Source organism: Urocitellus parryii, chromosome 5, assembly GCF_045843805.1.
Source record: "Urocitellus parryii isolate mUroPar1 chromosome 5, mUroPar1.hap1, whole genome shotgun sequence".
Lineage (NCBI taxonomy): Eukaryota > Metazoa > Chordata > Mammalia > Rodentia > Sciuridae > Urocitellus > Urocitellus parryii.
The window spans coordinates 180,803,515-180,825,489 of NC_135535.1; the positions used below are offsets into that span (position 1 = coordinate 180,803,515).

Below are 21,975 nucleotides of genomic sequence, written 5' to 3' on the forward strand. Positions count from 1 at the left end.
AAATCTGGGTATACAAGGACATGCAAACTCTTCTCTGGCTAATATCTAGTACAGATAACGTCACTGAAATTCTATAAAATGGAGTAGAATTGAATCACCTCTAAAATCTCTTTTAATTATACATTTTGGAATTCTAATAAACAGCAGCAACAGTGAGAAAACAGCTGCATGAATACTGAAGAAACTGAGAGAAATGAACAAGTATAGGGTGAAAAATCCAGTGATTACATGAAAAGGAAAGAACTGCTTCTGAAGCAACATTAAAAAAAAAATCCCTGAAAATGGCTATAATAAATTTTAATGATGGGAAGTATTTTTAAGACATAGGAAATTATTGGGGCTGGGATTGTGGATCAGCACTACAGCGCTTGCCTAGGACATGTGAGGCCCTGGGTTCGATTCTCAGCACCACATAAAAATAAATAAATAAAGATATTGTGTCCAATTACACCTAAAAAATAAATTTAAAAAAAGACAGGAAATTATTAAAGCTTCACTGTAGCTAGTACTAAGAACTTTGTGAAATTTCTATATGTCATCAAACTGCATGAAAAAATGAAAAAAATCATTAGGAACTTTGATGTTATTTTGTTCTATGTTAGTTATTTTTACTGAGAGAAAAGTCTCTTTCTGAATCTGTTACAATATTCACGAGTCAACTAAGAAAACCTCTACAAATAAGATGAATTTAATTTCAATTTTAAAACTGAATTTCTTGTTTGGTTTTCCTGGTCTTATTAGCTTCAACTTAAGAATATAGAAACACATTTTCAGTATTTCTTATAAAAACAGCTCATAGGAAGAAATACTGAAAAATAAATAGATTGGTAGAATAGCAGTGGCATTGTTTTCTTTCATTTTTGTTGTCATTTTAATATGCAATCTGAAACAAACTAATTATTTTAAAGCACAAAGTTTTTTTAAATTCTTAACCATAATTAAAAATATACAGAATATCAAAATGAGTTCTACACCAATTTTAATGAATTAGGGATACCTCAGCCCGACTGACTCATTTTTACACAAAACTCATAATAAAGTTTCTCCTGCTGTATCTGTATATATTTGAACTTCTGGTAAATGTCATCAATTAGGATGGTTTTTGATGTTACACTTTATATCTTTTATTCTACCTCTCCTCTCCCATCCCAATTCAGGCCTCTACAGATTTGCTCTCCTTGAAGTTGTACAAGCAGAGAGGCACTACTACAACCTCTTAGTGGCACAGATAATTGAGTGGCAGATGAAGGAGGATCTTCTGTACCTAGAGCAAGAATCAAATCAAGTAACCTACACACAGTCTCATCAAGACATTATCAATGTTTAGCATTTAAAATTTTTCCTCTTCTTTGAATACATGATTTTAAAATAAAGCAGTTTGTTAAAAATTGTAGTGATTAATCTCTGAAACCAATTTATTTCAAGTTCTAGATGAGTTTATTTGAAGAATATCTTGAGATTTCAGGGAAAGCTGTTAAAAATCACATGGAATTAACTTACTTGTGAAGTTATTGACATTCAACTAAATAAACTGGTTATTGAAGGAGATAGGATTAACCTGTTATTCATACCCCTAATTAATGAATTTGTATTCATCATACCTTTATTGCTCTCATTAAATTTAAAGTGTTAAAATATATTTACAACAATAGGAGTCATGTTATATCTGTTTTCTTTATTGAGCTTCCACACTATTACATTTTAAAATGAAATTTAGCAGCTAAGAATGCAAAAACTATTGGTCTAATACACTGCTGAAACTCTGGAATTCAAACCAATACAGGTCTTTCCCATGCCCCTAGAAAGACAGTTTAAGTGGGCAGGGGCGGGAGGAAAGACTTCACATAGAGGATCTCTCCTATCTACATAAAAAGAAGTTATAAAAAAATACTAAGTACTTGGGGCTGGGATTGTGGCTCAGCGGTAGAGCACTCGCCTACCACGGGTGTGACCCGGGTCCCATTCTCAGCACCACATAAAAATAAAGGCATTTTGTTGTGTCCAATCTACAAAAAAGATTCATATTCTCTCTCTCTCTCAAAAAAAAAAATACTAATTATTAATAACCTAAAGATCTACCAACTAGAAACCATGAATGTGAGTATTACTTGTTCTACAGATTGACCGTTGGTATGATGGGTTGGAAAGGGAAATGATGGCCTAAGATGGACTATTTTGGAATGCTATAGAAAAGATTATTATTTTTTTAAGGTAATAGATAGCAACTACTTATTGGTAAGATTCTCAGAAAATATATCATTCTTGACAGCAAGTATGGTTAAGTATTTCTTCAACATCTGCTCAAAGATGATTTTTACCATCCATTTTCTAACTCAAACATTTTATGATTCTATCTGAAGTGCTTAGCATTGATTTAAGCATTTCAGCCACCACCCTGAGGGACAAATGGGATGATACTGGTTAGGGCATTACCAACTCAAACATAAAAGCATCTAAGAAGCCCATTTATTTTATCCAGAGATAATATATTAATATATCACTCATCATTCTCTTCCTTAGGTTGTACTTCAATACTATAGTGGAAGAAACACCAGATTTTACATGAATTATTTGTTCTATAAACCCAGCCTGACCAGAAAAAAATTATAAGTACACTGTAGACCAATTTCTCTCATAAATCATTCTATTTGCAATAATTTTAGCAAATGAAATCCAATAAAATATGAAACAGATAACACATCACAACAAACTGAGGTTTATCAAATGAATGCAAATTGTTACAATTAGACAAATCAACTAATCATCATCATCTCAAAAGGATAGAGAAAAAGCTGCTGCAAAATCCAACATCCATCCCCAATAAAAACTTTCAGCAAACTACAAATAGAAGGAAACAATCAATTTGACAAAAGGCATCTGGAAAAAAACTGTAGCTCAGATCTTAACAAGCACAAAACTGAATGTTTCCTGCATGACTGGAATCAAGGCAAGGATGTCTGCTCTTACCACTCCTACTCAACACTGTACTGGAATTAGCCCAGTGTAATGAGAGGGAGGAGGGCAGGAGATGGGAAGGCGGGAAGTCAGGAAGGAAGAAAAAAGGCATACTGATTAGAAAAAAGGAGGTAAAATTGTCTTTATTTGCAGATAATTATTCACAGATGATCTAACAACAAATTTTACAATAAAGCAGATAAGACTAACAAGTGAATTTAAGCAAGGTTGTCAGATGCAAAGCAATATCAAATTTTTCCCTATAAACTGGCAATAAATGATTAGAATTTGAAGTTTGAAAAATAGTATTTATAAACAGCATAAAATATGAAAAACTTGGGGAAATTCAGCAAAAGATGTATAAAACTGGAACACTAACATCTAAAGAATGTTACTGAGAAAAATTAAAGATACAAAAACTGAGACATATACTGTGTTCATGAATCAAAAGACTCAAATATCATTAAGATGTCATTGCTTGGGCTGGGGTTGTGGCTCAGTGGTATAGCAATTGCTTAGCATGAATGAGGCACTGGGTTCAATCCCCAGTACCACATTCAAAAAACTAAATGAAGAAAATAAAGATACTGTATCCACCTACAACTTAAAAATAAAAGAAAGATCAATTCTTCCCAAATTGAGCTAGAGATTCAATGTAATACCAATTAAAATCCCAGTGGGCTTTTGGTTTTACTTATCTATTTTATGAGAGCATTATAGTTATAAATAGTAGTTGGGCTCATCCAAAGAAATTCACCCATGCATGGGATTTGATTTCAGCTCATGCTCCCCCCACTTTTCCGACCCCTCATTCCTCCTCCTATGTTCTTTACTCTAACTGATCTTTTCACTCATCAATTTATTTATTTTTGATTGGTTCTTTCTACTTATAAAGGTGAAATTCTCTGTGGTATATTTATATGCACAGTATGATTTTTAAAAATTTATTCCCCATTTCCTCCACTTTCCCATCCCTCCTCTCTCCTTCTCAGTCTCCTCCAACTCTACTGATCTCCCCTATATCTGATCCTTCCCTCCCTTCTTTCCTTTATTTTGCTTTAGCTTCCACATGTGAAAGAAAACATTCAACCCTTGATTTTCTGCAATGGCTTATTTCACTTAGCATTATGTTCTCCATTTCCATCCATTTACCAGCAAATGCCATAATTTCATTCTTCTTTATGGCTGAGTAAGACTTTATTTTGTGTATAACATTTTTTTGACCCATCCGTCTGGACTGATTCCATAATTTGGCTATTGTGAATTGTGCTGCTATAAATAACGAGGTGGTTATATCCCTATAGTAAGTTGATTTTAGTTCTTTCTAATAAATAGCAAGGAGTGGGATAGCTGGATCATATGGCAGTTCCATTCCTAGTGTTTTGAGGAATCTCCATATTGCTTTCCAGAGTGGTTAAACTAGTCTGCAGTCCCACCAGCAATGTATACTCCCCCCCCCCATCATCTTTGCCAGCATTTATTTTGAGACAGGGTCTTCTGTATATATTCTGGATATTAATCCTGTCAGAAAAGCAGCTGGCAAAGATTTTCTCCCATTCTGTAGGTTCTCTCTTCATACTCAGAAGCTTTGTCATTTGACGGCATCCTACTTATTGATTCTTGGCTTTATTTCTTGCACTTTAGGGGTCTTTGTTAAGGAAGTTGGTGCCACCACATGTATAATAAAATGTTGACCCTATGCTTTTTACTAGTAGTTGCAAGGTTTGGGGTCTAATTCCTATGTCTTTGAACAATTTTTATTTGCCCTTTGTGCACGGTGATAGATAGGGATCTAGTTTCATTCTTCTACATATGGCTTTCTGGTTTTCCATGCACCATTTGTTTAAAAGGCTATCTTTTCTCCAATATACATTTTTGGCATTTGTCAAGTATAAGATGGCTCTAAGTATGTGTGTTTGCCTCTGTATCTTCTATTCTGTTCCAATGGTCTTCATGCCTACTGTGATGCCAATAACATGCTCTGTAGTATAATTTCAGATCAGGTATTGTGATCCTTTCTGCATCACTCTTCCTGCTCAGGATTGTTTTGGCTACTTTGGGTCTCTTATTCTTCCAAATGAATTTAAGGATTGTTTTTTCTAATTCTGTGAAAAATGGCGTTGGTATTTTGAAGGAGACTATACTGAATCTGTGTACTGATTTTGGTAGTATGGCCATTTTGACAATATTAATGCTACCTATCCTAGCCAATCCAAGAACATGAGAGGTCTTTTCATTTTCTAAAGTCTCCTTCGTTTTTTTTTTTTCCAGTGTTTTATAATTTTCATTGTGGAAATCTTTCACCTTCTTGGTTATATTAATTCCGAAGCATTTTATTTCTTTGGTTTTTTGTTGTTTGCTTAGATGATTGTGAATGGGATGGTTTTCCTGATTTCATCCTCACCAGAATCATAGTTGTAGTACAGGAAAGCTACTGATTTATGGGTGCTGATTTTGTATTCAACTACTTTGCTGAATCCTCTATCAGCTCTATAAGTCTTCTGATGGGGTTTTTTGGGGTCTTCTAGATATAGGATCATATCATCGCAAACAGAGACAACTTGACTTCTTCTTTTCCTATTTGTATCCCCCTTTGATTTCCTTCCTTTGCCTGATAGCTCTGGTTAGTATTTTCATAACTATATTGAATATAAATGGTGAAAGTGGACATCTTTGTCTTCTTCCTGGTTTTAAAGGAAACACTTTCAGTTTTTCTCCTTTCAATATGATATGGGCTTTGGGTTTGTTACAGATAGCCTTTATAATGTTGAGGCAAATTTCTTCTATTCTTAGCTTCTTTAGTGTTTTTAACATAAATGGGTGCTATATTTTATCAAAGGCCTTTTCCGTATTTATTTAGATGATCCTGTAATTCTTTATATATATATATTTTTTCAGTTGTTGATGGACCTTTTATTTTATATGCAGTGCTGAGAATCGAACCCAGTGCCTCATATGTGCTAGGCAAGTGCTCTACCATTAAGCCACAAACTCCAGCCCCAATCATGTAATTTTTGTCCTTAATTCTATATAAGTGGTGAATTGTATTCATTGATTTATGTATGTGGAACCAACCTTGCATCCCTGGGATATAAGCCACTTCTTTTTTTTTGATGATAACTTGAATACTATTTTTAATTGCTTTTATTTTTTAAATACATGACAGCGGAATGCATCACAATTCTTATGACACATATAGAACACAATTTTTCATATCTCTGTTTGTATATAAAGTATGAACACTAATTCATGTCTTCATATATGTACTTTGGATAATAATGTCCATCACATTCCACCATCATTGCTAATCCCCTGCCCCCTCCCTTCCTCCCCCACCCCTCTTCCCTATCTAGAGCTTGTCTATTCCTCCTATACTCCCTCTCTCCCTACCCCAGTATGAGTCAGTCACCTTTTATCAGAGAAAACATTCGCCATTTATTTTTTGGGGATTGGCTAACTTCACTTAGCATTATCTTCTCCAGATACAGATAGCCTTTATAATGTTGAGGCAAATTCCTTCTATTCTTAGCTTAGAAATAGAAAAAGCAATCATGAAATTCCTCTGGAAAAATAAGAGACCCAGAATAGCTAAAGCAATCCTTAGTAGGAAGAGTGAAGCAGGTGGCATCACTATACCAGACCTTAAACTATACTACAGAGCAATAGTAACAAAAACACCATGTATTGGCACCAAAACAGACTGGTAGACCAATGGTACCTCTTTCGTTGATTCCCAAGGTTTTTTTTTTTTTTTTTTTTTTTTTTTTTTTTGAGGCTATTGTAAATGGCATAGTTTTCCTCATTTCCCTCTCAGAGGATTTGTCACTGATATACAGAAATGCCTTTGATTTATGGGTGCTGGTTTTATAACGTGCTACTTTGCTGAATTCATTTACTAGTTCTAGAAGTTTTCTAGTGGAGCTTTGGGGTCTTTTCTAGGTATAGAATCATATCGTCAGTAAATAGTGCTAATTGCTCTGGCCAGTGTTTCAAGGACTATGTTAAATAGAAGTGGTGAAAGAGGGCATTCCTGTCCTGTTCCAGTTTTTAGAAGGAATGCCTTCAATTTTTCTCCATTTAGAATGATGTTGGCCTGGGGCTTAGAGTAGATAGCCTTTTATGATGTTGAAATATGTTCCTGTTATCCCTAGTTTTTCTAGTGTTTTGAGCATGAAGGGGTGCTGTATTTTGTCAAATGCTTTTTCTGTGTCTATTGAGATGATCATATGATTCTTATCTTTGAGTCTATTGATGTGATGAATTACGTTTATTGATTTCCTTATGTTGGATCAACCTTGCATACCTGGGATGAATCCCACTTGATCATTGTGCACAATCTTTTTGATATGTTTTTATATTCGATTTGCCAGAATTTTATTGAGAATTTTTGCATCTATGTTCATTAGAGATATTGGTTGTATTATCTTCTTGATGTGCTTTTTTTTTTATTTTAAAGAGAGAGAGAGAGAGAAAGAATTTTTTAATATTTATTTTTCAGTTTTCGGAGGACATAACATCTTTGTTTGTATGTGGTTCTGAGGATCAAACCTGGGCCGCACGCATGCCAGGTGAGCACGCTACCGCTTGAGCCACATCCCCAGCCCCTTGATGTGCTTTTGAACGCAGTTTCTGCAGGCTTTTTGTAGAAATTAACAAGCTGATTCTAAACTTTATATGGAGATGCATCGAGTATAAAAAGGCCAAAACTTTGAAAAAGAACTGATTCAAGATTTATTAAAAAAAAAAAAAAATCAAGAGTATGACAGTGGTATAAAAAGAGACAATCTGATTAATAAAACAGAAGAGAAAACCCCAAAACCAATTTATACATATGTACATACAATTTATATATCTGCATATATAAACTGGTTATCAATAAAGATGCTAAAGCAACTCAATAGAAAAAGGATAATTTTTCCATAAGTGCAGCTTGAACAAGTAAATAGCCATATGCAAAATAAAACAGAACAAAATCCCTTGACCTTTAATTCATACTGCATACTAAATTAGCCAAAAATGGATCATGGACCTAATTTAAGAGGTAAAACTATGTAAGACAAAGGACTGTGTCTACAATATATTAAAAAACTCCACTAAGATGAGTAACCTATTTTTTAAAAATATTCTTTTAGTTGTTGATGGACACAAAATCTTTATTTATTTATTGTTATGTGGTGCTGAGGATCGAACCCAGTTCCTCACACATACAAGACATGAGCTCTACCACTAAGCTACAGCACCAGCCCAAGCAACCTATTTTTTTTAAAAAAGCAAAAAATTTGGACATCAGAGAAGATATATAAATGGCAAATAAGCAAACAAGAATATCTTCAACATGACTGATTAGTCACTAGGAATGAAACCCACGAGATACCGCTACACACTTACTAGAATGGTTAAAATCAAGTCTTGGCACTGGTATGAAGCAACTGGAACTTTTACACAATACTGATGCTGATATTGCCACTGATCCCAAGGAGGCTTTGCTGTGAAAATATCTTCACAAAATCCTCATTTGCCTTAGCATCTGTCAACAGTTCAGCTCAAGTAAAGGAGTTTTTCTAATATTACTTTGATAAAGCTTCATTATTCTTTTACGTTTGGATATGCTGTACTCTTCTGACCACCTCTGAGAGACAGCACTCTGAAGTCTGCATCAAAAAGTAATACTTAGTTCTTAATCTTGGTCTCCATTTTTTCCTCACTGTGGTTATTTCTCACTTCATATCATGCACTTCATTTTGATATCCAATTCTCATGTCATTTTCCCACTATTGCTCAAGTCTTAGGTTATGAGAAAGCATTTCCCTAAATTTCTGTGCAATCTGGTTTCTAAAGTCTACGCCTTATTTCTGATTAAGGTCAATATTCCCCTCTCACGCTGAAAAAAGCCATAAGATGTCAATACAACATGGCTCACCCACAACACCTATAACTCTCCTTTATCAATTTTTCTACTGAGAGACAAAAGCATACAGTAAGTCAATTTATGAATGCATGTTCAGGTGAATAATGTTAAGAGCATAAAAGTGATTCATTGCCATGCTATCTTGCTTCTGAGTTATTAGAAATAAGTTACAACTTATTTCTTTGACCTTTGAAAGTCTACAAAACATCAAATTCAGGATCTGAATTTTAGAGCTCACGAAAGATTTCATGCCCAAAATCTTTCTTCAGAATATCCAGGCAAATCCATTCCCAAGTAACTAATAGGACCAGAACCTCAGGGTGTTACACCTATATCACTATTGTACAAATTCACAAAGGGTTTTATGTTCTTAGAATCAATCTAATTTCAAGCACCTCTGCCAGAACACTACAACTTCAGTAAAGGGTTTACACATCTCATCATTCAAAACACCATTGCAGGGGCTGGGGTTGTAGCTCAGTGGTAGAGCAAGTGCCTAGCACATGTGAGGTATGGGTTTGACCCTCATAAATAAAATAAAGATTTTTTTTTTATGTTTTAGTTGTAGATGGACACAATATCTTTATTACTTTTTATGTGGTGCTGAGGATCGAACCCAGTGCCTCACTCGTGCAAGGTAGGCACTCTACCACTGATCTATAGCCCCATCCCTAAAAAATAAAGATCTTATGTCCATCTATAACTAAAAAACTATTTTAAAAAAACAAAACCCCACTACAAAGCAGTTAAATTTATAATATTTTAGTGAGACAAAGCAACATTAAAATTAATTTTTATTAAATTCTAAAAAACTTTAGAGAAACATTATAACAAAATCAGACTCCTAATTTTTAAAGCACTATGAAAATAATTTCTTCAGCAAGCAAAAAATATGGACATCTTTAAGAAGTAACTTGACTCCTCACATGTACTTTCTGATACCCTGGAACTACTATGGAAGCAAATTCTTTTAATCTACATGCAATTAACTACTTTATCCTTTTCTAACCAGTATCACTTTCTTTGGCTTAAAAATAAAATATTCAATTTTAAAGCAAGTTTTAAAATATTCCTAACCTTTGACTAAAATGTATTAAAGATTTAGTAAAAATTTAGTAAAAATTTCATATTCAATGTGTCTTTGAAAAACATGGATTGTAAACAACTAAAGTCATCGGGAATTTCTATGAAACCATTTGATAATTCCCATATAACAGGGAAAAAAACCTCAACAAGATAAAACAGAGATGTGGATGCTAGTTGTAATTCTACCATAAACTACTTGTATGACCTTGCTCAAATCATTGAGCTTTTATACACATGTTTATATGACTTCATACATTTGTATACTTATGCCCAAGTATATGTTAAGACTGAAATCTAACCCAGGTCTAAAATTCTGTTTCTAATAAAAACCAACAGGATGGTTAGGAGACTGGGTTAATCATATAAAGTACCATTATATCTGTGTTCTGGTTTTAAATGATTTAAAATATTTCAAAGTCTGTGATTACAACTAAGATATGTAAAAGAATTTTAATATCTATAGCAATATATTATCAGTATAAATGCTTAACGGAGTTCTAAAAATAGCATGTTAATACAAAATATGTTAGGTAGAAGCTTTATTTTCTACCACTGTACTCTCCTATTAACCTTAAATATTCAACTTTTTTGATATGTCATTTTTTTCTTGAAAGCATATTCACCAATTTCTCCCATATCTGGTAAAAAGCTATAGTGCTCTCTTGTGTTAAACTTTTCACTTCAATGGCTTACAGAATCAAGAAAAGGGGGCAGGGGCAACTATAGGCTTAAACTTAATTAAAACTTTACAGAGATCAACAACAATAGTTTTCTGTTCACCCAACTTTTCAGGACTGAATAAGGACTGGCTCAAACTATCAAAACATCCAAGAAAAGAAAAGATACTCTGAAAAGACAGCAGACCTCATATTAGCAGTTTAAAAAGTAAGATTGAAGCAACTTACCATTGTTCCAAAAGGAATGGCTCTTGAAGCATGGTAATAAATGGCTATAAAATTGATGAAGAAGGCTGTGCCACACACCATAGCTGGGATAAGGAATGCCCCAATGAACATCTGTTTTATCCATCTCCTTCCTAAAAGAGAAGGGAAACTATAAAAATTAGAGCTAGACAGACAAAAGCATATTAATGTTAAAATGTAACTATTTAGAACTAAGTTATTTACTTAAGAAACAAAAACAAAAAACCCTATTTTGTTCTAATTCTGCCAAGGAAATGCTATGAACTTTGGTAAGTCACTCCATCTCTCTGGGTTATAAATTGGCCTAGATAGGAGTTTTTAATCTATTAGAGCTATGGAGCTTTCGACTTGCCCATGAGGTCCATGACAAAGGAAAACCCCAGGTCCCCTGGCCCTCCTTCAATCACACTTTAATTTTCAGTTTGGCACAATGGAGTTTCGCATAAGTTTTTATTTGAAAACGGAGTTACACACCACTTTTAAAAAATGTCTTTAAATCTCTGGGTTAGATGATCTCTAACTTCACTTTTAGCTCTACCACTATACGTAAATATGTATTTAAATGCATTTCTATGTTTAAAAGGGGGGAAAAATGTTTCATGATCCCACTCTCAGCAATAACTACAAAAGTTTCACTATTTTTGTGCCTCCGTGTACTGCCAAAATTCACACAGCACATATTATTCAAGTAAACAAGGGAAGAAATATTTAACTATAATCAAAAACTTTAAATCAGCCAGGTGCGGTGGTGTACACCTGTAATCCCAGCAGCTCAGGAGGCTTAGACAGGAGGATTATGAGTTCAAAGCCAGCCTCTGCAACAGTGAGGTACTAAGCAATTCAGTGAGACCCTGTCTCTAAATAAAATACAAATAGGGCTGGGGATGTTGCTCAGTGGCTGAGTGCCCCCAAGTTCAATCCCCAGTACCCGGGGGGGGGGGGGAGACAAACAAACTTTAAATCATGTTCATATCAACAAGGAAAACAACACAGGGAGCTAGCTGTCTTTCTAATATGGCAGAGTGAACAAACAAGTTTACTGCCAATGGAAAACATCTTCATACAACTTAGGGACAGAATGTAAAGATCTAACACCACATCATTATGAAAATTCAAACCCACAATCATAAGCAATAGGGCCCCAAACAGAAAATGCCACCAGGAGGAACAACTAATATCCTAACTTTTGTTTTTCTCTCTATAAAGCCCTTTTTAAACATTCATCTCACAGAATTAACATTCCTCCAGAAAAACTCCTTGATTCGGAACCTTCTCCTCTATTTCTTTTTCAAGAACCCCCTTCTTCCCAATAATACTGAGCACTTCAACATAACCACAAAAAGGGTGGCAACTAAAATATTTCTTCTATTTAATTCCAACACCTTCCTAGCACTTTCCTTTCCTGCACTTTTCATATCTTCTCAGATTCAGACCTGTATCAATAAAGCTCCTTATCCAACTCTATTTCTCCCTTTCCTTCTAATAGAAAGAATTCCATGTACATGCCAATGGGTACAATCAGTAGCCCAGTTATCTATGCTGTACTTTCTACTGCTCCCCACACCCATGGAGACTCTAATCAAGTTCCAGGTTATCCCTGGCTTCACATTGGGTCTAGAGCATTATTGGGGATGGTGAACTCAAGGTATCTTGAGTCCCACTATACCGAACTACAGGATTTGAATATCCTGAGCTTAGAAATTCTTAATTTCTAAGGTCTCTATTAATCAAAATAAAACTTCAGATGATACTTTCTAAAACCTGATAATCCTAGACTTGAACTTGAATGCTGTCAGCTTTCAAAATCAAGTATAGTAAAGAAAAGTGTGGCTGAATGCTCCTTAACTTTGCAATCAGATTAAAACAAATTTTGTCCAAGTAGGAATAAATTTCCTGTTTTACATAAATTTGTTTCTGCTATGGAGACTTTTCTTGGGGAGTCCATAAACTATAAAATTTTTAGTCTAACTAACTTACAAGTTAACTTCAAAGTAGAAGTGGATGTATCTTAGACATTATCTTAGATATCCTTATTTCCTTAAGGATTTAGTCCTATATGATAGTATTTTGTTTCCTAAAACTGGAAATAGAATTTAGAAGCTAAACATCTAACTAGAATAATCAGGAATGCATAATGCTACTCCCACAGACAATCCCAAGAATTATCTACATAAAAGTAGTATCTATACTGAGAATAGTCTAGTAGGACCTATTGAAAAAAAACAAAGGTAAACCAGAATATCTTGAGGAAATTTTAAATGATCACAAAAAAAAAAAAATGATCACATACTCTGATTTCTTATAACCTATAACTCTCTCTCATCTCCTAAAGGAAGGCAGGATCCCTTAATGCTTAGGACAGGTTGTGGAAAATCACATTAGAAAGTCTCCATCCTTGGGGCTATAATTTTAAGATCTTTTAACAACCCTTCATTCATAAACCAAAATATACAAATCTACTATTTTCAGCACTTTTTGAACCCCAGACTATTTATAGGAAAATAAAAGAACTCAAAGACCCCCAAATTCCATTGCAGGAGGGGGAGAAATCAAGGAGCAGTACCATAATGTTATCTATGTATTATTCCCATCATTTCCAGTCACATTAGGAAAGCAGGGGGATACTGAGGATGAAGTGCTCTCAACAAGAGATTGTGACACAGAATAACAGAAATAACAGTCCTTTGATAAATATTAAGACAACAGAAACAAACATCTCTCTTTTCTCTGTCCAGAAGGTTTACCCACAAGCCATTAAACAGGTCTTCATATTCACTATACAGTTATAGCCTCATGGGGTCCCCATATGGGGCACATCTAGGAAGCTGGTATCATAATGCAATGATTTCAACAACTTAAATGCACACTCCTACAGGGCTAATTTCACAATGGAAATAATCTATTAATTATTCATAATTGAAAAAATAAAATATAAGGATTCCATAAAACAGGATAGAGCACATAATAAGTTTATTGGAGTTTATGTGAAATGAAATAACAGAGGATTTCACAATAGCTGTACTACCTATTTTAAATTCCAAATAACCCATGGCAAAATAATAATGTCTATAATTTAAAATACACAGTATTAACTCATAAGTTACCTCCTTGTCTAGCATACAGACTTCCTCCAAAATACCCATTTACTGGAGATGTAGCAGCATAGACAAATATGGCTGTACTGAGCATTGATCCCCTCCTAAAAAGAGTAAAAACATGTAAAACTGAAAATTTTAAGAAAATATCATATTATCATCCTATTAGCATTAACTTAATTTCAAAGACAAATTTTGACAGAAACACAAAATATCACATCCTGGACTGCAAAAAGCCTCAAAAGATTATCTCTAGTGAATGAATTTCTAGTTAAAACTGTATCAGGCTAGTACTATTTTTTTTTCTGGTCTGCAGTTAAATCTCATAATCAACTCTCAATAAATATTTCACATTTTTCTGGCAAAAATAGTAGGCTGGCACCAAAACTGTTTTGCAACCCTGTAAACCAATCCCATCATATGGAACAGGATATTCATCTGTTTAAAAAAAAAATGACTAGAACATTCCTTTGATAACCTGAATCAACTGCTTAAGATTCTTGCCTGCAAGCAGAAATAAAATGGAAGTAGGACAATTTATATTAAGCACTATGACTTTAAGTGGTATAACACTGAACTTTCTTGATCTACTTTCCCTTGTGCTGTTAAAGATGATTTTAAAAAATGTATAGGTCCACATGTCAACATTAACTCAGATTAACAATCTCTAACCTCCCCTTCCAATAATGATATCTAGGAAGTTCAGACCAATATTTCTGTTCAGCAAACTGAGGGAAAAAAAACATTTTTAAAAGGCTAGATGCAAAGAGAACTATTACAATGATAAATAGCAGTATCATTTTCCATAATATAGAAATGGACTTATTAACCCATCACTTATTTCAATGCCTGAGCCTTGCAATATGTAGCACTCTACTACTCAAACACCTATGCTCACCTTCCTAAAGTACATGAGTTAACAGTGGAAACATGGCAATATTTCATTCTCACCGGTACACAGCTAAATGTAAGTATATTATAAAGATTTGTCATTCTCAAATTTAAAAGATCATGAGTCTCAAAGTTAATCAGTTTCAAAAGCCAAATTTGTTATTTCAAGTACCCAATTAAACACTGCAAGCACTAATTTACTCCTTTCGGACCACTGCTAATGACTTTGACCCATTCTCTGTTATAAATGTGTGTGTTAAGGCAGACAAAGACCTAATAATGCTGAAAACAGCAAGGCTACTTTCAGTGTAAGACCAGTCCAATACCTGTCAGAAGTTCCTAATACCAGCAGAAAGGAGTACAAAATGACTACCAAAGTATTTAAAGTTACAGTCCCCAAAGACATTTCCACTAAATGAAAATATGACATCTGTCAAAGTTTTAAAAAGCAGACATACTCTCCACTTCATTGTTCATAACTATTCTATGGGCATTTCATCCTCACCCCCCCAAAATAAAACATTTTCATCTACACTGAAAAATCTGCTGGGGGAGCCTCCAATCCCATTACTATAAAGGGGAACCATTCTGGTGCAGCTTTGCCTACACTTGCCCCTACCCTACCACTCTCTCCTGAAAGTTTCAGAGTAGTAGCAGCAGTGGCATTACCAGGCTCATCAACACTTTTCAAACACTATGACTTCTCAAGAATTAATACCACACATTAACAGGTATCCATGGTGATACAGATCCTCTACCCACACCTGCAAAATACATTTTCCTCTCTGATTCTTATGGTGATCCCAAGACAAAATAAATTTCATGTGTCACATTAGCTACTCTTCATTCTTTAGGATCATTCCTTCTCTGGAGTGATTCATCCCAATTTTACGTGTACATTTTTTATTTTCTCACCACTTCAGTTTATTATTATAGCTATTTTCATTTCTGTAACAAGGCAACTTAAGAATTCTGAAGTAAGATTGCCTAACTTCAAATCCCAGCTTATTAATACCCTTCAGTAGTAGCTGTATGATATCAGTCAAATTACTTTACTTCTCAGAGCTTTACTTTGTCTATCATATGTAAATACTTTACAAAGTTGATGTGAAGATTAAAGGTGCTAATATGCATAAACCACAAAACAAGGAACCCTCAATACTATTAGACTCTTTTATATCACAGTATTATTTACTGACTTAGTGCTTGGAATTAATTATATTTGCTTCAAATAAACACAACATAGAACAACCATTTATTTTAATGACAGTAAAAAAAAAAAAAAAACATGACTTGCCTGCTACTACCATCTATTTGAGATTTAAGGTCTTTATGAAATGAAATATAATGAATATAGAAGAGCTTCTGCATTAAAAAAAAGTTGCTAAATTGTAACACTAACATTTTGAAAAGCAAACCAAAAACAGATTAACAAAGCAAAAACTTAAATTCTAGGAAAGGTTACTCTCTAGTGGTTCATAAAACTGTGATAGTACAGTCAATGTCAATTCAAAAGTAATGAACTAAAAGTCAGTATGTAAATTGTGTCTTCTTGGCAGATTCGAAATGCTTTTCTAATATTTAGGATTCAGTTCATCTAAAAATATATTATACCCTAAACAGGGACTTCAGATCTATGTGAATGTATACAACTTTTTAAACAATTCAAAGACCTCAAATCAAAAATTTCTTGCAAACCATCTTTATGTGCCAAAAATCATATAGAGAGGATACTGGCCTAAGAATTTTTTTTAAAAGTTATCAAATTATCTTTCTAACCCAGGTAATATTTTTTGTCACTCTTTTTGCCATTATTTCCAATGCTTTCTTTTCTTCTTAAAAGAGGCTCCCAGTTTTGGAGGAAAATGTGTAGTAATAACTTAGTAACTATAAAATACTGATATTTCTTCATGAAGATAATTGAATCTTCAACATAAAAAAAAAAAAAAAAAAAAAGCCTGTTCACTTTGTTAAACAACTCTGGAATGAAAGTAACCTCTGCTCATTTCTAATGAAATGTAACCTTTGTAACCATCCAAACTGTTCAGTAATGTTAGCATATTTTAGTATGAGCAGAGGAAGGTACTCATAGCTTAAGATTATTTGTCTGTAATAATGACATTTATATTAAATTCTAAGATAAGGGAAATAAGCAAATATTTATGATTGCCTTAAAAGCTTTCAATTATCAAAATTATTCAAAGAACAAAAAAGTAGTAAAGGTATAAGCACTTACTCTGTATATAAATCTTCTATCATTGCAACAATAATAACAATGAGAGATACAGCAAATATTTGACATCCAGAACCAATGAGAGAGGAAAATATTAGCGGGTGACTTGATGGTCTAAATACATCTCCATGCACCTGCTTCCATCCATATTCATCTCCTAGGTCTCTATCCTATGTACAAATACATATGTACAGAAAGAACAAAACAATTCAGAATCAAATTAAAACATGGTAGACAGGTTAAAAAAAATAGTTATTAAGTTCCCTCCCTCCAAACTTACAGCTTTTTAAAGGGGTTCAAAACACTGAGAAAAAGACATTTCAAATTTAAAACAGTCACTTATAATGTAGAAGTGAAGAGATTCAGGAAGGAAACGCCTGATTGTGTTCAGAAAATCTCAACAGGAAAAGAAAGAGGGAGCAAAAAGAAATGCAAAAAGAAATCGGGAGAACAGGGAACTGACTCTCTTACCGTTACTTTTACACCCTTACTTTCATGACTGGCTCATAAGTAACCAGGATAGACAACAAAAGAGAATGTACATTTGAATAGAGCTTGTTGTAAAAATGAAGAAACATCCTTTATAGCCTACAATCTAAGAACTGTAGAATTCTGTAAGAATTATGGGGAAAATGTCAGATATGGGTATGTTTATTTAAATGTTTATAACAGTTTTTAAAAAGAATTGAATTTTACTTTTCATCCTGAGTAAGCAAGTGTTTTTCTTAAATAATTTCTAAAATAATGTTTCTTACGGAATGGCAATCCCTCAAGGTAATAGGTTTTGGGGTGAAGATAATGTTTTGAGAAAGGACCAAATATTTTATCTAACCTCTGACACTTCACAATGTAGCTGGGCATATTAAAATTTAAATTTTTAAACTGGTTCCCAAATTTGTTCAAAGATAAGGTGTACCTATGTAGAATAGCCATTAATATTCTATGGAATACAGTTTTTGTTCTACAATTTACTAAAAGCATATAGAAAACAAATATGAACCCACTAAGTTAACCCACGAAATCAAATATAATATTTCCATCCATTACCTGAATTTTATGCAATATTTAACAGTATTAGAGAGAGATAATACAGGTCTACAACTTCCCAGTGCACTTCTGAAATCAAATGCTCTCGAAACTAAAATTTATTTACTTAGTCTGATATGTCCTAATTTTGTGACATCAAACAAGAGGTTATTTATACTGCTTATTTATCTCACTTACACTTATCTGTTTTGTGGAAAAAACATTCAGTTATTTGATTATTGGGCATAGTCCTGAATCCCACTTGGAATTTGACACTTCTCTAAAACCTAAAAAGTCTGAATTTTGAAAACTCCTCTGGCTTCAGAACTTCAGGTAAGAAACTGTGACCATTTCAAAATTCAAAATAACACTGAGATAAATGGGTTTTATAAATATAATGTAAACTGTTTGCTTACCATGTCATCCATTTCTTCTTCTTTACTGTACCGGGCATAATCTTTTCTTAATGTTCTCATTAAAATCATTGAAACTAAGCCTACCAAGAAGATCACCATCATGAAGGAGTTGAAGATTGAAAACCAATGAATCTAGAATAACAGAAGACAAAATGTCACCAACATGAGAGAGACACAAGATCCACAAGTTTCAAGATGTTAACAAAAAAGTCATAAAATCTCTTACATAAAAAGCCAAACACATAGGGGCTGAGTATTTACTATGCCAAGGGATTGGCTTTCTTTAAAGTAAGCTTCCATATATTGAAAACATGCTATCATCTATACAGATTTTCACAATTTTATTGTACCAATAAAGGGCAATTTGGCCACATGGCATATTCAGCATTGCACAGAAAGAACATGGGCTTTCCTGTCAAATAGGCCTAGGTTTTAACCCAAGTTCTGCCAATTTCTGGCTATGTGGCCTCAGTTTTCTTATCTGAAAAAAAATGGAGGAAATAACACTTATTTCTTGACTGATTTGTAAGGTTTAATAACATATATTAAAAATAATGGCACTAAGTCTGGCAAAGTAGGTACTCAACAAATGTTAGCTCTCTTCCCCACAACTGAGCAACAACCTGAAAAGCTCCTTAAAACACAAAAGTCCACTATCACACTTTGCTGTCATGGACTCAGGTCACCTTCTTAAATGAACTTCTACACAGATTCAGCAGTCAATTTTCTGTCCACTCTCCTTGACCTCTCCACCATTTCTAACCTCTCTGACACTCTCCCATCCCATATCTCCTCTTTCATCTTCCACATTGCTTCTCCTACCCCTGTGTGAACTTTTCCAAGTGCTCCAGTTTGGGGTACTGTACTATAACTTCTTGGGCTTTCAGAACCTTTAACTAGCATTCCAGTGAAGCTGTTGACACACCCCTTGCCCCGCCCTGCTCCAAGTTTCCAGCCTTGATTCTCACTCATGATTCAGACTTTCAATAAACACCATGATTTCCACTTGAATGTCTTGCTGAACTTTCAGATTCAGATTACCTTAAACTCATAATCTTCCTTCACATATAATCACTTCTGATTCTTTTAACTTCTGCTAATGGTGCTAATATATTGCTTGGAAAATTCAGAGCTATCTCTGGCTTTTCCTTCTCAATCTTTCACAGGTAATAATTTTAAGTATTTTGTAAGATTGGTGGTATGCTTTGGGGTTTTTCTTTTTTGATCTCTCTCCTTCTTTCCAATGTATCCTATAAAAAGTTACCGAACAAATCTTTTTTGAAACTTCATGTTCATATATCATTCCTTTATTCTAAAATTTAAGAGCATCATATTCTCTTTCTTTCATACCAAACCTAAAATATTTTCCTAATATTCTACATTCTCTGTAATATGGCCACCCCATATTCCATAGTCACCTTTCTATTACATCCTAGACTTCAAATAGGCCCACCCTTGCTCAATGACCCACAAGTACAGCATACTCAATTCCACTTTTGTTTTTGTTTTTTTCTTAATTTCTTCTCACATGGGATCTGCTTCTATTTTCCTTTGTAAATTCTACCTAGTCTTTAAATTCCAACTCAAGCAGTATCCTCTCATATATAGAACTTTCCAACTTCCATGTTACAATTTTCCTTAGAAATCCTCCTGCTCTAAATTTCTACAGGTAAATCCAGAGAAAACTTAACATACAGATGTACTGTCTTATACGATTAGGAAAATTTTAACTTTGGCTAATGTGCTAAGGATTTACACTAAGGTGAAGGGCAGTACTGGCTGTTACCCACCTTGACATTTCAGGGAGAGGACACACTATGGCTTTTCCTGAAAAGCAAGAGACAGCCAACTGTTCTGCCTCTGCATAAGATCATTCCTTCCTTCATTCAACAGCTTACTTACTGAGTACTTACTAAAATCATAAAGGAAACAATGATCCCATTATATTTTGAAATTTTGTCTCCAAAAGACTATATTAAAAGTTTAAATTTATTATAAATGTGTTGCTTAAGATTTATAAAAGCAGTCTGTGACAGACTTTTCCAAAGATTTGATTTTATTCCCACTTATAAGAAATTAATAAGCCAGAAAAGGTCAAGAGAAAAGAAATTTTATACAGATATATTTGGATGGAACTAGGATCATTAGGTTAAGTGAATAAGCTAGTCACAGACAAACAAGTATCACAGGACCTCATTCATATGTGGAATGTAAAAAGGTTGATCTTGTAGAAGTTGAGAGTTGAATGGTGGCCACCAGAAGGTGAGGAGAGAAGGAAGGGGAAACAGTGAGCAATGAATGCCCAGTTACTGATGTGCCATGGCAGAGTGGTGACTAAAGATAACAATAATATACATTTCAAAAAACTAGAACAAAGAATTTTTAATGATTTCACCATGAAGAAATGATAATGAGGACAGAGGTTTGACCTAATTTAAATATTACACAATGTTTACATGTATAAAATATAATATGGCACCCATAAATATATATAATTTTATGTTTTTATGTATCAGTTTAAAAAATTTAAATTTAAGGGCTGGGGATATAGCTCAGTTGGTAGAGTACTTGCCTAGTATGCATAAGGCCCTGGGTTCAATCCCCAGCACCACACACACATACACACACACACACACACACATACAAATTTGGATTAAACAACAAAAAAAAAAAATCAAAATTTCTAACAAGATTTTCTGCTATTTTCTAATCTAAGACATATACAACTTATGATATAAACTTTAAACTTATACCTGTTATAATGTACTACCAATAACTTGATATTTATAATATTTCTTCCAAAATTATGAAATATGGTTTGATTTTTAAATTTTCATACCAGGGGAAAAATTTCTTAAAAATAATAAAAATTGGGCTGGGGATGTGGCTCAAGCGGTAGCGCACTCGCCTGGCATGCGTGTGGCCCGGGTTAGATCCTCAGCACCACATACAAAGATGTTGTGTACGCAAAAAAAAAAATAAATAAATAAATAAATAAATAAATAAATATTAAAAAAAACTCTCTCTAAAAAAAAAAATTGAAAATAATAATAAAAATTCTGGTATCACAAAGAGGTTACTGACCCTACTTACTACTGCTCTCCAGCACCCCCTAGTGTTGCTAAACCTAAAGCCATACAAATTTGTGACGAAAATTTGGCTGGAAATAACAATGAACCTCACACTGCATCCGCTGCATGCCAAACACCAAATGAATGTTTTAGAAACATTTAAAGGGAAACTGCCCAGCAACCTTGCAAGATATTATAATCCCTGCTCCACACCTTCAGGAAAAAGGATCTCAAGAACGGAGTCATTTAACTAAGGTTACGGGGATACCAGAGCCACTGCCGGATTCGGCTCTAGCGTCTATGTCAGTGCTTTTACTCAATGAGTTAGACACAAACTCTATACAAGCACTACACAGCAGATCCCATCCCCT

The 21,975-nt window shown here is 34.0% G+C and overlaps 1 protein-coding gene across 1 annotated transcript in view; it reads right to left on the minus strand.

Moving 5' to 3' along the window:
• The window catches only part of Tm9sf3 (transmembrane 9 superfamily member 3), a 65,675-nt gene that overhangs the window by 16,879 nt on the left and 26,821 nt on the right, over window positions 1-21,975 (minus strand). Inside the window, exons 6-9 of the mRNA XM_026394762.2 lie at window positions 18,534-18,665; window positions 17,095-17,261; window positions 13,977-14,071; window positions 10,855-10,985 (exon numbers count right to left, since the gene is read on the minus strand). Of these exons, the coding sequence (XP_026250547.1) occupies window positions 10,855-10,985; window positions 13,977-14,071; window positions 17,095-17,261; window positions 18,534-18,665 (525 nt within the window). The remainder of the gene's footprint in view (window positions 1-10,854; window positions 10,986-13,976; window positions 14,072-17,094; window positions 17,262-18,533; window positions 18,666-21,975) is intronic.